The sequence below is a fragment of the Peromyscus leucopus genome, chromosome 16_21 (assembly GCF_004664715.2).
Source record: "Peromyscus leucopus breed LL Stock chromosome 16_21, UCI_PerLeu_2.1, whole genome shotgun sequence".
Classification (NCBI taxonomy): Eukaryota; Metazoa; Chordata; class Mammalia; order Rodentia; family Cricetidae; genus Peromyscus; species Peromyscus leucopus.
In genome coordinates, this window is record NC_051084.1 from 50,974,077 (window position 1) to 50,988,934 (window position 14,858).

At 36.4% G+C, this 14,858-nt stretch overlaps 1 protein-coding gene across 1 annotated transcript in view; it reads right to left on the reverse strand.

The window, feature by feature from the left end:
* The window catches only part of Khdrbs2 (KH RNA binding domain containing, signal transduction associated 2), a 518,703-nt gene that overhangs the window by 422,270 nt on the left and 81,575 nt on the right, over window positions 1–14,858 (reverse strand). Inside the window, exon 2 of the mRNA XM_037200029.1 lies at window positions 3,977–4,104. Coding sequence (XP_037055924.1) covers window positions 3,977–4,104 — 128 coding nt within the window. The remainder of the gene's footprint in view (window positions 1–3,976; window positions 4,105–14,858) is intronic.

The following is a 14,858-nucleotide window of genomic DNA, read 5'->3' on the forward strand; positions in this document are numbered from 1 at the left end:
CAAATCCTGGGATTAAAATTGTGTGCCACCATGCCTGGCTCTGTTTCCAGTATGGCCTTGAAGTCATAGAGATCAGGATGGCTCTCTGCTTCTCAAGTGATAGGATTAAAGGTGTGTGTGTGTGTGCCACCATTTTCTGGCCTCTGTGTCTATCTAGTGGCTGTTCTGTTCTCCGACCCCAGATAAGCTTATTATGGTGCACAATATATTGGGGAACACGATATCACCACATGTGTTGAACTGTGACATACAGCACAGATGGATTTCAGGATGAGAAGCTAATGTTAAGGATGGTGTCTTAGAGTTTTTATTGCTGTGAAGAGACACCATGACCACAGCAACACTTATGAAAACAAAAACAAACAAAAAACATTTCACTGAGGCTGGCTTACAGTTTCAGAGGTTTAGTCCATTATTGTCACTGCAGGAAGCAAGGCAGCATACAGGTAGACATGCTGCTGGGGAGATAGCTGAGAATTCTGCATCCTAATCCACAGGCAACAGGAAGTACCACACCGAGCATAGCCTGAACAAAGGAGACCTCAAAGCCCATCCCCACAGTGACATGCTTCCTCCAACTAGGCCACATCATCCAGCAGTGCCACTTACTATGAACCTATGTGAGCCAATTACATTCAAATGACCACATGAGGCATCTTTTCCATGGGAAGACATTGATTCATGAGGCCAAAATACCAAAAAATAATTGCTGACTCTCCTTGTAAGGGCAAAGATATATACAATGCTTATTTCAAAATGGTGGTTGGCCCCTGACGAATGACACCCTGGTTTTTCCTGACCTCCCCAAGCATGTACACATGTGCATCCTCCAACACACACATGTGCATGCACACACACACACACACACACATACATACACACACACACACACACACACACACACACACACACACGGTGGGGGAAGAGAGGGAGAAAGAGAAATCTCATTCATATTTTAAATAAGTTCTCTGATGTTATTGAAAACATATAGACAGTAAGTAGTTATTACAGTGGGGGCTGGATAGGTAGCTCAGAGGTTAAGAGCACTGGCTGTTCTTCCAGAGGACCTGGATTCAATTCTCAGCACCCACATAGCAGTTCACAACCATCTGTTACTCCAGTTCCAGGGAATCTGACACCTTCACATAAACGCATATAAAATAAAGTTAAATAAATTATTTTTAAAAGGAAGTTATTACAGTGAACCAAATTAACACCTGACAATTAACCATTCTTGTGGGAAATGCAGCAAAAATGCAATCTCCTTTCTTTAAGCAAGATTCCTGAATACACCTATATAAATCTTGCCACGAAAATATTAAAAACTGTCCATTAAAATGATCTGATAACATGGCCTATTTTCCCTAAATTAAATCAATAAAAATAAAATGCTATGGTTAGATAAGTCATTATTAAAATGCTTCAACAGCATTCTTACAGTTTCAATAATTTAAGATACTAAACTTTCAATTCCTTGAAGTATTCAACTAAGTCAGCAAATTAGCCAGAAGTTGGAGACTAATTGAAACAAAATCTATCTGAAAAAGGTCATGTAGTAAAGTTGTGATAAGGTCATTTCCCCCAAGACTTCCCACAGTTCTTTATTGCCCTTTGTTTGAAAGGACCATGTCATCAACACCTTCATCACTGGTGCAGACAAACAGCAGGCATCAAGGGGAGAGAAGAGTCTCAGAGAGCTGTAAATAAAGCAGGTCATTCTGGAGAGCCCATCCACAAAGGATAAATCACATTTTAATATCTAAGATTCAATTTTATATCCAAGTCACTGCTCAGTGTTTCACAGTATTACAACACTTAGTTATCATGATCACTGAGCTCATGAATGTATATCAGCTAAAGTTCGATGGTCAAAATGCAATTTTTTCTGACATTCTGTGAGAAGTGGCAATAAGTACTCATAGAAAATCAATACATTGTAATAAATATAGTGAGCTTTGAAAAGATTATGGAAATGATGAGACAGGGTGTGTTTTGGAAATCTGATTTTATTGTTTTATTATAAAATCCAAATAGACTACCGTTGATAGGCAGCTAAACAGGATAGAGTTAGGTAGGTAGTTAGGTAGCCTCTTTCATGGTATTCTCTCAAAGGGATCTAGAGTTCATACCTGTGTGGTCAATAAATGGAATAGATATTGACTGAAAACATTAAAAGGGCTGGCAGGTTACTCAGCAATTAAAAAGATCAAGGATTTTCTGAAGCATGAGTTGTCACAAGACTACTTTATACTTGATTATCATTAGTGCTATCATCTTTCAAATTCTTCCACACTTTACATGAGAACTAACACAAACACATAAGCATGATCAGTCAAATTAAAAATATAACTATCTAGAAAAAAGGAACAAATATGTACTAAAACCTCCATCAGTAACAAAAATAGTGTTTTAAAAACCCACAATATTCCAGTTTCTGTAGCATAAATGTCACATATTCTGTGGCATTCCAACATTAGCCCTAGCTTAAGCATTCTGATTCCAAAACATCTAAGTAAAAACAATTTCCAAACTTTTGTGTTTGAAGATCTTCAAATTAACTAGGAAAATATACCACACATAAAGATGTGATGCTACATAATATCCCTGTTTTAATAGTTGCCATTATGAATTAATTACAGACTCATATTCAGCATTATCAATACACACAATTAACAATATATACGTTCAGGTCTCTTAATGACTTCCATGTTGTCAATGACGTTGGGCCAGAGGCTACAGAGAAGCAGTTCATTGTCATGGTTTCACAAACCAGACTGATGTGTTATCCCAAAGGACAGTATGAAGTCATGCCGTATTTAGCTTTAGATTAAGAAAAAAAAAAACCCCTATTTGAAAATGTAGTTGGTTAATAAAACTATTAATTCCTTCTTCATAGTCCAACACATTGCTATCATACTTGCTAAGCAACAAAACACTTCATGCACTTTTATATGGTGGTCCAATTTGATATTCACAAAAATCAAATAACACTTATGACAAAAACATATTTCTACTGACCATGCATTGCTTGCAACAGACTAAGTCTGTTTTTAATAAAATAAAACCAAAACTTTTGTGCCTTAAAAATATCATCTGAAAGCTAAATTAAATGGTTTGTTGATATAATAGCTATTTCCGTATTTTAGGTGATTGTAAACAAAGCATTTGACTTAATTATATTTACTCCAGTTTATCACATTAAAAGGTAATTGGTAAACTATAGCATTCACTTCTGTAATCTTTATTTATTAAGATAATTACATGGTCCTTGCTTCAAATTCACTCATTAGAAAGAATATTATCAGCTTGATTTATCTGAACTATTTTTAGGTTTTTTTCATTTATTTGCCAAAATAGAAACCTTTCATCCACTGAAATTAATTAATATTGCCCATGAAACCTTGTCAATGATTTCTATATTATATTATAATCAACCACTTATGAGTACAAGAATATTTAGAGATGTAGTACACTGGAAACAATACCATAATTAGTTTTAAAATTGACTATAAATGACAAGAACGTAAAAACCAAGAGACCAGTAACACACCGTTTCCTGGATATAACAATACTCTAGTGATTGATTAGCTAATGTTATATATTTTCTATTCTCTTTTAAAATAAGAATATATATATATATATATATATATATATATATATATATATATATATATAAAATCAAAAAGAAAACTTAATAATGTAGTGTGCATAACTGGACAAATTCACTGCCATGCTGAATAAATGACTAAAATGTAATTATGCTTTCCATGTACAAAATAAAATTTCACTAGGATTCAGTTGAAAATGATCCTTATCACTGTACTTTCAGTTTTTCTGACTGTACCAGTACCAAGAATTTGCATATATCCATACAACAAACCTTTACATGTTTATCGCATAAGAGTCAGTGAAAACCAAGACATTTACTATTTTTGCCCAAACACAGTGAGAACAAAGTGCATGCTGCGTGCAGTACCTTTGGGTATTGCTTAACAGGAATCAATACTCTTTCAGAAAGCTTTATGTTTTTGTTGCTGATGACATCAAGATATTTCTTTTCTTCGTCTTCCTTTTTTCCATCTGAACCTTGAAATTTCTCAATTTCTGAAAAAAAAATCACAAAACTAGAATAAGTGAAATGAAAAATAAGCCGTCATAGTCTGGTGATTGTTCTTCTTACGCCATATAAAATTTAGATACTTTTGATAAAGGCTGAAACTGCACTGTGCACACAGCTATGTGAATACTGCTATGAGGTGATCTCTGCTCATGGTACCTAAAAGGTGATAATGCAACATGACTGCAGCCACTGTGCACAAAACGATGCACTCACAGTTGTATGTAGCTTCGAATAAAATACAAGAAAACTATGTCCTCTGACTACTTTAAACATCTACACAAACAGCTGTCCTGGGAACAGGGACTAGAGCAAAGCATATTTTAAGTTTAATATTATTTTTATTTTATTTAGAATTATTCCTAGGAAATTAAAATATTTAAAAATAGTTACCATCCAGTTCTCTAAAATACAGCAAAAATAAATTATATATTTTTATATTACAAACAATCTTAAGATCATCTTTAAAGGGTCATACAAAATATAAAGATTATAATTAGTAAATATTAAGGAAAATGATTGTATTGCCCTTTAAGAGTGTTCCAAAGTGTCTATTCTAAATATAATTATACAATTTATTCATTCTCTCATTTTAATATATACATTGAAAATGTGAATCTCTACTATGCTTACCAGGGAGAGAATAGAAACAGAAAGGGCCCTGGTTTCATAGAGTGTATATCCTAATGATGAGAACAAGCATATGTGTAAATATGTAGGAGGAGAAAATACACCATGAAACTTCTAAAAGAAACAATGAGAGTTGAGTCAGGGGATGCAGCCTGTGCTTAAGTCTTGTTAGAGTGAGTCAGTCCAGGCCCTGAATGTCAAAGAAGAGCAAGCCATGAGGAGACAGACAAGAAAGACTAGCCGCTGAGCAAAGAGCAAACTTGACTGGCTGAAGAAGAGTGAACACGCAAAGGAGTTTGATGGGAGGGTATAGGGCATTGAAATATATGTTAATCATTTTTAATATCTGGCTACTCACAGGTATAAAATATATGCTAGATTTATTATACAAAGGTCTCAAATGAATACTGATCCTTTTAACTTACATATTTACTAAAATGACTTCCAAAAGGTTACAGAAATATTACTACCACTAACATACCCCAGTCATAGATCTACTGACTTCCATCTTGTTCTGTGTGCAGCTTTAGCAATCTTTTCATAGTTTTACATTGCTTACATAGACACTGCCTGGATCGAAGCTATGTGGAAGAGTTGGAATATGTGTATTGACTTCATTATTTATACACTAAAATTTACTTAAGCCAAGTGTCTTACTGAAGAGAACTATTTAAACATAAGTTTAGATGGGTACTGGTTTCCTACTTAGCATGTTGGGATCAGGTTTCTATTGTCCTACTTCAGGATTAGTGTCTTCAGTATACTAAAGGCTGACTTTAAATTGACGACTTTATAAAGCCCAAGAGGTGTTTTCTTCAGATCTTTCCCTATCTTATATCTTTTTAACAACCAGAACACTGGTAATATCCAGTAAATGCTCTTTATTATGTACTCTGTGATGACAATGAACTTCTGATCAATGTCCTTGGTACTTGCACCTTCCCAGCGAGGGAACTGTAACGTGAAACACACTGAAGCTCAAGCTAGTCCCAATCTGTGACATGAATGGCTTCTTTGTCATTCTGTCACAATAAGAAACTGAATTTGTCTCACATTCTTTGCCTCCCAAAAAACTCCAAGGTAGGCTTTTTTAGACACTTCCAATCTGATCATTCTATGATTAATTCTAATAATGTTCCTCTCAAGAAGCAGAGCTAAATGAAATCCCATTTCGCTGCTCTTTCTGTTCAATTCTGCAATTTCCCTTTGAAACTCTTGCTATTTCTTTTAGCCCCATGACAGATTCACACAGTCATCTTTTCTTCCCTGACATATCTGCGTAAGCAATAGCTCAATAAGTACCTGTCAACTGCAGTGCCACAGAATGGTATAACCAAACCTTGCCTGGTTTCAAATCCAGAGAATTCAAATTTAGGCAGCACTTTTCCTATTTTAATTTTCGTTCTCAAGGTATTTACTTTCATATATTTAAAATAATTGTTTGAGTTTTTACTCTTTAGTTAGGTAGTTAATAAGTTACTTATGGTACTATGGATTGAATCAGGCCTCATGCACAATACTAGGCAAATGCTCTACCACTCAGGTATAACCCCAGTCCTCTTTGTTCATTTACTTTTACTTTAAAGTATGATCTTTAAGAGTCCACAGTGTTCTGAACTCACTCTCTATTATACAGTGGCCCTAACATAAGGTAGTCCAGCCCCAGCCTCCCGCAGAGCTTAGTACACAGGCTTGCATCAGCAAGACCAACTTAACATAATCCTTTATTTTATTTGGTGATTAAGGGATATGCTTTGTAACATTTAGAGAATACAGTTACTCATAAAAGTTCAAGTGTGAGCTAATTAGAGAGTACTGCATAGTAAAATCGAAACACTTCACATTTCTACATAGTATCTATTTAACTCCAATCAGTACATTATGGGATATGCTATTTAATGTATTAGAGGTGATGGTTTTAAATGTTGAAGTGTCACAATTTTAAAAATCTTATGTTCTCCTGCTTCAGTGTGCCAGTGAATATATTCATTTAAGAATTTCTAATGCTAACCCTGTAGAACCTGGGTGACATGGAGGTGAACAGGCGCATTCCTTCATCACGTCTCCATCTACTTAAGGACTGGCTGGCATCACAAGGCTATAGAAGGAAATAATGCAAAGGACATTTTCACTTCTGGTCTTTTACTACTTCAATTCATTGGCTGCCATATAAATTCCTTAGATATGATTTCCTCAGGCATTAATTATATTTTATAGATAAGTATAGTTGTGTTTTAATTTTTTTTATATTTTAATGAAAAATGTTAACATCTGAGGTTATGTACACAGAATAATTGTGTTTAGAATTTCAGAAATTGCATTCTCATTCTCTAAACTTTGTTAACATCATTTTATAGGAATGAAGAGAGGCAGATATTTTCTTTTTATGTCCATATTATTTTCTTTTAAGATGTATTTTATCTGTTAATTGTACATTTAGAAATCAAGTAGAGGCTTCTTGGTAATTAAAGTTTACATGACTCATTAATGTTTCATGAAAATTATATGTATTCTCTGTTATTAGAGTCAACTGTAGGATGGAAATGTATGAGATAACACACACACACACACATGCACAGAACACATATTTGAATATAAAGGGAATGCGAATATTACTTTGGAAAATGCACTCAACAGTATAATTTAATTAGCAATATAAATTAAGTACATAGTTAAAACAACTAAAATAATCTCTACTGTTTGGGTCTAGGAAATATTATGGGCCCATTCTAATAAAGTATGAATGTTTCAATTACTACTAACACCTCAAATAGGGTTTTTGAATTTCTTATAGAAAGGAAAACAGAATAAAAATGGTGTGAGTTGAGACTAAACTTTGAAGATAGGCTTACAGTCCAATAACAAGGTATAAGGAGAATATATTGATTATTTTTAAATCTAGGAGCAAAGGTGACATTGCAGGTTATATAATGAGAAACTGTGAGAAAATTTGGAAGAAAAAAGGTATTTGCTAATAATATCAAGAATCCTAAAACATAGATATCTCAAAACTGATCTAAAAGAACAATGCTTGCGGCAACACTATACATGATCTCAGGTTCTATGACAGAAACAAAGTAACAAAAACAACATAGTCAGACACAAAAACAGGTATGGAAAAGAGAATGCAGGACATAAGTATGAGAACACACAGTTACATCCCTGATTTTTAAACAAAGATATAAAAAAATACTTCAAGAAAAGAAAAGAGTCTCTGTAACCAATGGTGCTGGGATGACTAGATACAACATGCAAAAGAGTGAAAATGATCCCTACTTCAATCTACAAAAAAAAAAAGTTAGCTCAAAATGGGTCACATGTCTCTGTGTAAGACCTATAACTCTGAAATTGTTAGAGGACAAAAAAGAGCAAAGAGAAAAAAAATGTTAAAGAAAAAAATGCCGTTTGGCTTCAAGTTATTAGCTTAGGCTAGGATGTTCTGGGATAGACTTCAGTAGTTCAGAAAATAATATCAAGAATCTATTCGCTAAATTTCATGAAATTTAGAGTGCTGGGAAAGTAACACACCTGCTAAACAAACATGAGGTCCTGAGTTTGGATCTCCAACATTGTAGAAATGCTGGGTGTGTTGGTCTATGACTGTAACCCCAGCAATGGGAGATGGGAGAAAAACGGGCAGGTGTTGGGGGTTTATTTGCCAGCCAGGGTAGCCAAAACAGTGAAGTAAATGTTTAGTGAGAGATGCTGTCTCAAAAATAACCAGAAGAAGCAACTGAGGCAGGTGTCTCAACAATCTCTGGCCTCTGTATGCACCCTTATGTGCAAGCTCGCCCACATATATGCATAATATACCATGTATTACAGAGAGAGGGGGAAGGAGACAGAAGGCAGGGAAGGGAGAGAGAGAGACAGAGACAGAGAGAGACAGAGACAGAAACAGAGACAGAAACAGAGGGAGGGAGAGGGAGGGAGGAATGGAGAGAAAGAGAGTATATTAAATGTTCTGAGTTTGGATTGCTTGTTGCTATTAAGGAGACTAAAAGCTCTTAGTGTGGAGGAGCTTGATTTGGTTCCTAGCACTCACAATTTTTCACAATCATCTGGACTTCCAGTACTAGGGAATTCAACGTCTACTTTGGAACTATGTTAGTAATAGTCATGCACGTGGTACAGACTTGCAAAACATTCATACATATAAAAATCAGCATTTAAAGAAGTTCTGCATAGAAAATGAAACAAGCACCTAGACAACCCACAAAACTGCAGATTATCTTTGCTAGTCCTATATTTATTAATGGACTAATATCTAAAATATATGAAAAAAATGAATAAATTAAATATTAGAAACCAAACAGCCTAATTAAATAAATGGACTAATGAAATGAGCAGACAGTTCTCAAAAGATGAGTGGCAAATGATCCATAAACACATGAAAAAATAGGCAGCATCCCTACTCATCTGAGACATGCAAATTGAAGCCACAAGTATATCCCACCTCACTGCAATCAGAATGGTTATCTTTGAGAAAATAACATGCTAGAGATAATGCAGGGAAAAGGAAACCATTATACACTGTTAGTAAGAACGTTAATTAGTGTAGAGAGGATGGAGCTTCCTCAGAAAACTAAAAATGGAAGTACTACATGGCCTAGCAATATCTGGCTGGTATGGCTCTAAGTCAGCACACACAGGTTTATCATAGTGCTACTAGGAAGAATGATGTTACAGAATCAGGCATGGTTTCTATCTATAGATGAAAGAATAAAGGAAATGTGATATGCACACAGACTGGGTTTTATTCACCTATAAAAAATGGTAGCTGGAGAGAGGACATAATAAAATGCTTGGCAGAAAAGCATGAGAACCTGAGTGCAGGTCCCCAAAACACGCATAAGATGGTGTGCACATTTGATAATATTATAGTTGAGTCAGCAAGCCTGAAAATATGAATCAGTGTGCCATAGCTTCAGGGACACATCTCGTTTCATGAAACAAGACTGAGATTAAAGAAGACACCCCAACTGTAAACTCGGGACATCACCTGCATATGTACACGAGTGAAATGCACCTGCAGGCATATTTGTGCATACACAGGGACACACACAGAGTTCTGTCACATTGTGTTTTTTGACATCTTTGTCATATATAAGTAGCTGTACTACTTATATATGATAACTCGTGTTTGAGTCCATTTCTGTGCTAACATCATAGTTTTAATACAATAGCTCTGCAATATAGTTTGAAATCTGGCATGGTAATCCACTCAACGCTGTTTATTTTTTCACTCTGTATTGATTATGGTCATTTGTTCTTCCAAATGAATTTTAAAGTATTTCTATTCATGTGAAGAATGTCATGGTGGTTTTGATTGCAACTACATTGAATCTGCAAATTGCTTTTGGTAGTATGTTCATTTTCACAATATTAATTCTACCAATTCACGAGCATGGCAGTTCTTTCTATCTTAACCTGCCTCCTTCAGACAGCATCACTGACAGACTATGCTGGGAAACTTGAATGCTCATATGGAGAATTATGAAATTAAACCCCACATGGATCAGTGACCTCAAGACGAAACGTGAAACAAAGAAGTGGCTAGGAATAAACAGAGGCAACAGCCCACAAGATAGAGTCACCGGAAAGGACTTTCTGAATAGGACTTTATTCACTTAGGAGTTAAGGTGGGAACAGTTGACAAGTGGGAACTCACAGAACTTAAAAGCATGTGCCCAGAAAAGACAACAATCAAGTGAAGAGAAATCCTAGACAGTGGAAGAGTCTTTGCCAGATACATCTATAATAAAGGATTAATATCTAGAATATCCAAAGAATTCAAGAATAAAGAATAAAAAAAAACAATGAAAACATGGGATATGGATCTCAAGTGACATCTCAAAAGAAGAAGTAAAAGTGGTTAAGAGATGTAGCTAAAAGGGGTTTGGCATCCTTAGCAATTAGGGAAATATAAATTAAAGTTACTGTGAGGTGTCATCATTTCATACCTCCATCCTAATAGCTAAAATCAAGAAAGTAAGTGACGGCAAATACTTGCAAAATACCTGGGAACAGGAAACTTTCACTCACTCTTGGTATGATAGGAAAAGCCGCTTTTGAAATCAATGCAGAAATTTTACAAAAAGTTAAAAATATGGAATTTTTATATAAAATTCCATTATATAAAAAATAATATATTTCAGCCTGGCGGTGGTGGCGCACGCCTTTAATCCCAGCCCTTGGGAAGCAGAGCCAGGTGGATCTCCATGAGTTCGAGGCCAGCCTGGTCTACAGAGCAAGAGCCAGGACAGGTATCAAAACTACACAGAGAAACCCTGTCTCAAAACCAAAAACAAAACAACAACAAAAATAATATATTTCATAAATATATATATATATATATCATTAAATACATGAAATAATTTTTCATAGGGCTTTCAGGCACCCTTAGTGTCATTTATCTGTTCTTCCTTCATTCCCTGTATTACCCTCATGTCCTCCCCATGTAACACACCATGGTTTCGTCTTTTTATCTCTTTACGTCATCTGTATCCCATTATCCCTCTCCTCACTATTCCTTCCTGTTCTACAATGGTCCTTTTCTATTTTCCTGGATTCTGTTGTTATTTCAGATTATACATTCAAATCTAAAGATTTGGAGCAGAGATATACAAATATGAGAAAGCTTGCAGTATTTCACTTTCTGAATCTGGGTTACCTAACTCAGAATACTATTTTTCAATTCCATTCATTTACCTGTAAATTTAATGATCTAATTTTTCTTTATGGATGAATAGAATCCTATTGTGTACATGTATCACATTCTCATTATAAAATCATTGGTTAAAAGACATCTATACAGTTTCCATTCCTAGTTATCATGAATAGAGCAACAATGAATATGGCTAAGTAATCTGTAGCAAGCTATCACTTCTTTAAGGTTTATGCAAGGAACAGTATAACTGGGACATTATAGAACATTCTGGTGAACTAAAACACCAAAAGAGAAATAATGCCAACTTTCTTTAATCCATCTAAAAAATACGAAGTGATACTTTGAATTTCCATTTGCTAAGGTCATGATACGCAGACACCAAGGCCAAAGAAAAACAGAAAAAGAAAAATAAACTTCAGGTTAATAATCCTTGAACATAGGTGTAAAATTCTTCAAAAAGATATTAGCACAATGAATTCCATAGTAGACAAAGATGATGACAGTAAGACCCATGGTTTCATCTCTGGGATATAAAGACTATGGGTATACACAATCAAGCATGATGTGTACTATACTCATAAAATGATATACTAAAAATTACAAGATCACTTCTACTAGCATTGAAAAGCATTTTACAAAGACCAGCATCCATACATAATAAAGATTCTAAAAATTGGAGTAGACAAAATTGTCTCAATATAATAAATACCAGATATGAGTACATCATATCTAATATTATATGCAGTATTGCAAAACTGAAAGCCTTTCCTCAAAGATTCAGTATAAGGTAAGAATGCTCACTCTGGTCATGTTTACTCAAGATGCTAATGTGTTAGGTCAACTAAGCAAGTAGAGAGAGAGAGAGAGAGAGAGAGAGAGAGAGAGAGAGAGAGAGAGAGAGAGAGAGAGGCAGAGAGGGGGGACACAGAGAGGCACAGAGACACATACAAAGAGACACACACAGAGAGACAGACAGGCAGGCAGACAGAGGCTGAGACAGAGAGAGATCGCAAAATAGAATGGAAAAAGGTAAAATTCTCTCCATTTATACTTGACATACATATGCAGAAAGATAAAAAGCCCAAGTAAATGTTATTAGAACTTGTGGATTCAGTACATTCACAGGGTATAAGATACACAGAGAATAAACCACGCAAAATATAAACCTAAAAACTTTAAATATTGATAAAGTAGTGACACACTAAATGAAATAGAAATTCGGTATCAACTTAGTGGAAAAATTAAGATTTCCCGAATATGCACATTACACTGGCAATGTAGGGCCTCAAAACAAGCCCTAAAATTATTAAGGAAAAATTTTACTGAAGAACAAATCACAAAATTCTAAAATTCACAGTGAACAACAAAAAATATCAAATAGTTAAAGGAAAATGTGAGAGAAAACAAAACTGGAGGCATCCTTACTTTAAACATATGACAGGCTACAGTAACAAACCAGTACTGCAATTCCACAGAAACAAACATAGAGAGCAAGGCTCCAAAAACAAAGGCCCTCACACAGTACATGAGGAGGTGTCCGCATCCACTAAGGCTGCAGGAGACACCAGTCAAAAATCACAACAAAGCCAGGCTGGTGTCAGCAAACAGTCAGAAGGCTGAGAAAGGAGAACTGAGAGTTGGCTGCCAGCTCAGGCTGCATAAGGAGACTTTGTCAAACCAAAAATGACAAATGATACATGAAACAAAAACAGTGAAGACAGAAAACATTGGGAAGAATGACACTGGTGGCAGATATGCAAGCTGGTACAGAGATGATGGGAAGATGTATGAAAACAGATGGAAATTTACTAGGGTGCCAGTATCAGTGAAGGGGCCGGTGATTGGGAGAGAAAATGTGAGTAAAGGACAGGACAGAGTACTAGGAGGAAGAATTTGATCAAAACACACGTACATTTGCAAATTACAAAGAGAAGCTCAGTAATCTGTACAATTAACATGAATTAACATAAATAGAACTACCATAGAACCCAATAGCTATCATCAGAATGCTAGGATAATCTCAAAATTCATCTGTTCAAATGTTAATACTCGAAGTGAGGAATTATAATGGGAGATTGAACTGTTGATTGAAGATTGACTTGTGAACACTCTACGCAAATGAGTGAAATTAAGATTCTTATAACAAGGGGTCTGAGGGCAACTGCCCCAGCTAGAAAGCACTATAGAATGTGGGCTTCACCAGACACTGTATCAGCCACTACCATGATCTTGGTCTTCTATTTTTTTTTTTTTTTTTTTTTTTCGAGACAGGGTTTCTCTGTGTAGCTTTGCACCTTTCCTGGGACTCACTTGGTAGCCCAGGCTGGCCTCGAACTCACAGAGATCCTCCTGGCTCTGCCTCCCGAGTGCTGGGATTCCCTATTTCTCCCCCCTCCTGCCCCTCCCTTCCCCCAAGCCCACCCCCCATTCTCACCTCCTCCAGGGCAAAGCCTCCTCCTGAGGACTGAGATCCACCTGGTAGACCCAGTCCAGGCAGGTCCAGTCCCCTCCTCCCAGACTGAGCCAAGCGTCCCTGCATAAGCCCCAGGTTTCAAACAGCCACCTCATGCAATGAGCATAGGACCTGGTACCACTGCCTAGATGTCTCCCAAACAGATCAAGCCAATCAACTGTCTCACCTATTCAGAGGGCCTGATCCAGTTGGGGGCCCCTCAGCCTTTTGGTTCATAGTTCGTGTATTTCCATTCGTTTGGCTATTTGTCCCTGTGCTTTATCCAACCTTGGTTTCAACAATTCTCGCTCATATAAACCCTCCTCTTTCTCACTAATTAGACTCTTGGAGCTCCACCCGGGGCCTAGATGTGGATCTCTGCATCCAGATTCCTCAGTCCTTGGATGGGGTTTCTGGCACGACTATTAGGGTGTTTGGCTATCCCATCACCAGAGTAGGTCAGTTCCGGCTGTCTCTCGACCATTGCCAGCAGTCTATTGTGGGGGTATCTTTGTGGATTTCTGTGGGCCTCTCTAGCACTTTGTTTCTTCCTTTTCTCATGTGGTCTTCATTTACCATGGTCCTTGTTCTCCCTCTCTGTTCTTGATCCATCTGGGATCTCCCGCTCCCACAGGCTCTCTTTCCCTCAACCCTCACCCTTCATTACTCCCACTCATGTCCAGGTTGTTCATATAGATATCAACCACTTCTCCATCATTGGGCAATCCTCATGTCTTTCTTGGGGTCCTGTTTTCCAGGTAGCCTCCCTGGTGTTGTGAGTAGCAGTCCAGTCACTTTTGTTCCACCTCTAATATCCTCCTATGAGTGAGTACATACCATATTTGTCTTTCTGAGTCTGGGTTACCTCACTCAGGATGATTTTTTCTAGATCCATCCATTTGCCTGCAAACCTCATAATGTCCTTGTTTTTCTCTGCTGAGTAGTACAACCACTTTGGATCTTGGTTTTCTTAATCCCCATAACTACTA